This window comes from Pseudomyrmex gracilis, unplaced genomic scaffold (assembly GCF_002006095.1).
Source record: "Pseudomyrmex gracilis isolate BER0280 unplaced genomic scaffold, ASM200609v1 scaffold_2085, whole genome shotgun sequence".
NCBI lineage: Eukaryota > Metazoa > Arthropoda > Insecta > Hymenoptera > Formicidae > Pseudomyrmex > Pseudomyrmex gracilis.
Window position 1 is genome coordinate 17,440 of NW_018022669.1, and position 1,828 is coordinate 19,267.

At 31.7% G+C, this 1,828-nt stretch overlaps 1 protein-coding gene across 1 annotated transcript in view; it reads right to left on the reverse strand.

Annotated features, from left to right (window-relative positions):
* LOC109862623 (ataxin-8-like) overlaps positions 1-1,680 on the reverse strand; it is a 3,676-nt gene extending 1,996 nt beyond the window's left edge. The window contains exons 1-2 of the mRNA XM_020442713.1: positions 1,498-1,680; positions 1,353-1,404 (exon numbers count right to left, since the gene is read on the reverse strand). Of these exons, the coding sequence (XP_020298302.1) occupies positions 1,353-1,404; positions 1,498-1,680 (235 nt within the window). The remainder of the gene's footprint in view (positions 1-1,352; positions 1,405-1,497) is intronic.
* Positions 1,681-1,828: the final 148 nt, after the last annotated feature.

The following is a 1,828-nucleotide window of genomic DNA, read 5'->3' on the forward strand; positions in this document are numbered from 1 at the left end:
ATATTTTGTTCTCGTAGAACGCGAACAAACTGTGCAAACTTTGTATTTATTACATGAGTATGTTCTGCCAACCAATAATACATATTTTCAATACACAAATTTAAAGTTAACAAAAATGTAACAGTGGGTGGTTTCATGTATAAACACTTATCGTTTAATGTAAATTTTACAACTCGTGCATCGCGAATAATAACGACATTTAGCGCTAAATCGCGTCAGAAATTCTGCAAAATATGCACTTTTGTTTGCCGGATATCAAATTTCATCGATTCGATCACATATTAAAGTAACATAATCCTATATTAAAAAATGCTGATAATAGCAAAAAGTTGCTAACTGCATATTCGAAAATAACAATTGTGCAATCGCTATAGATGACTCATAACTTCTGCAAAAAAAAGCACTTCTGTCGGATATCAGATGTCATCGTTGTTATCACGTAGTTAAAAGTATATTTTGCAAACATTGCACTTTCTTTCGTGTATCAAATTTCAAGTTTGAAGTTTATTCATGAAAACTATTATTTACATGCATCGTATATTTCCGCGGAATAAATTTACGAAATTTTTGTATTTATTTATGTTGTATTTGTTTTATTTATTTTTATTATATTTAGTTTGTCTTATGTAGTATATATGTATATTTATAAGGAAAGTCGGGAATCGGATTGGATCAAAGGTTGCACANTAAAAAATTCATAATTGTAAAATAACAGACAATTTACTCGTTTTCATCATATAAAAACAAACTGTATAAAAATTTATCAAAAGATATAAAAAAAGATATAGTATAATAAAAAGATATAATATAAAAATATAAAAAATATATAAAAATATAAAACTACAAGTATAAAAAATTATACGTAATATTAATAGAAGATATATGTGTTGTTCTTTTGATCGTATGTAGTATATAGTTATAAGGACAGTCGGGAATCGGGGGTGGGATCAAAGGTTGCACAGTAAAAATTCACAGGTGTAGTATAAGAGAGTATTTATTTGTTTTGATCATATGAAAAACTTGATAGAAATCTAACAAAAAATAAAAGATATACAATATAAAAACTATAAACATATAAACAAAAAGTACAAAATTAAACGTAATAAAAAAGGCGCGCGCGCGCGCGCGTATGTGTGTGTGTGTGTGTATCTCCTGGCACCGAGGACATTTCTGTAACAAGACACATATATAATTAATTATGCAATACACAATAGTATACTTTTTATTTTACTAATATAATGAGTACTTTTTACCTATTGTGTTTCCGGAGATGGAGGAGGAGTGTTGTTGGACATGTGAATCTCCCCAAGTGCAATGTTCAGTTCTTCTTGAATCCCCTCTACATGTTGTACCTCCATTTGGAGAACTCGCGTGATATCCCCGATGATATTGTTGACTATAGTTCTGAAACAGAACAATATAATGTATACTTTCTAAAACTAGTTAACCGTACGTGATAGTTGTATAAAGAGTTAAAAATATTATTGATGTACTTACAAGTTGGGGAAGATGACTGCCAGTCCACTCAAATTCGGCCCTTTCATCTTGCCGTACAATCTCCTCCATTGTGCGTTGCAATCGGCGAATCTTTACCATTAGCGTATCCACCGTGTTAGCTAGGATACATGCCGCCGGTGCCACTGATTCGCCGATCTCGTTGCATTCTCGTACAATGTCCATGGTTTAGATGAGACTGAGTAGCAGTCATCAAGCAGCTCATCTTTTTATACCTTATTCTTTAAATGTATTTAGAATCTGTGTGTCTTTTCTCGCGTCCTGAAGGATGATGAACTTTTATCAGACTGCTACGTTTGTACATGGTCTATCT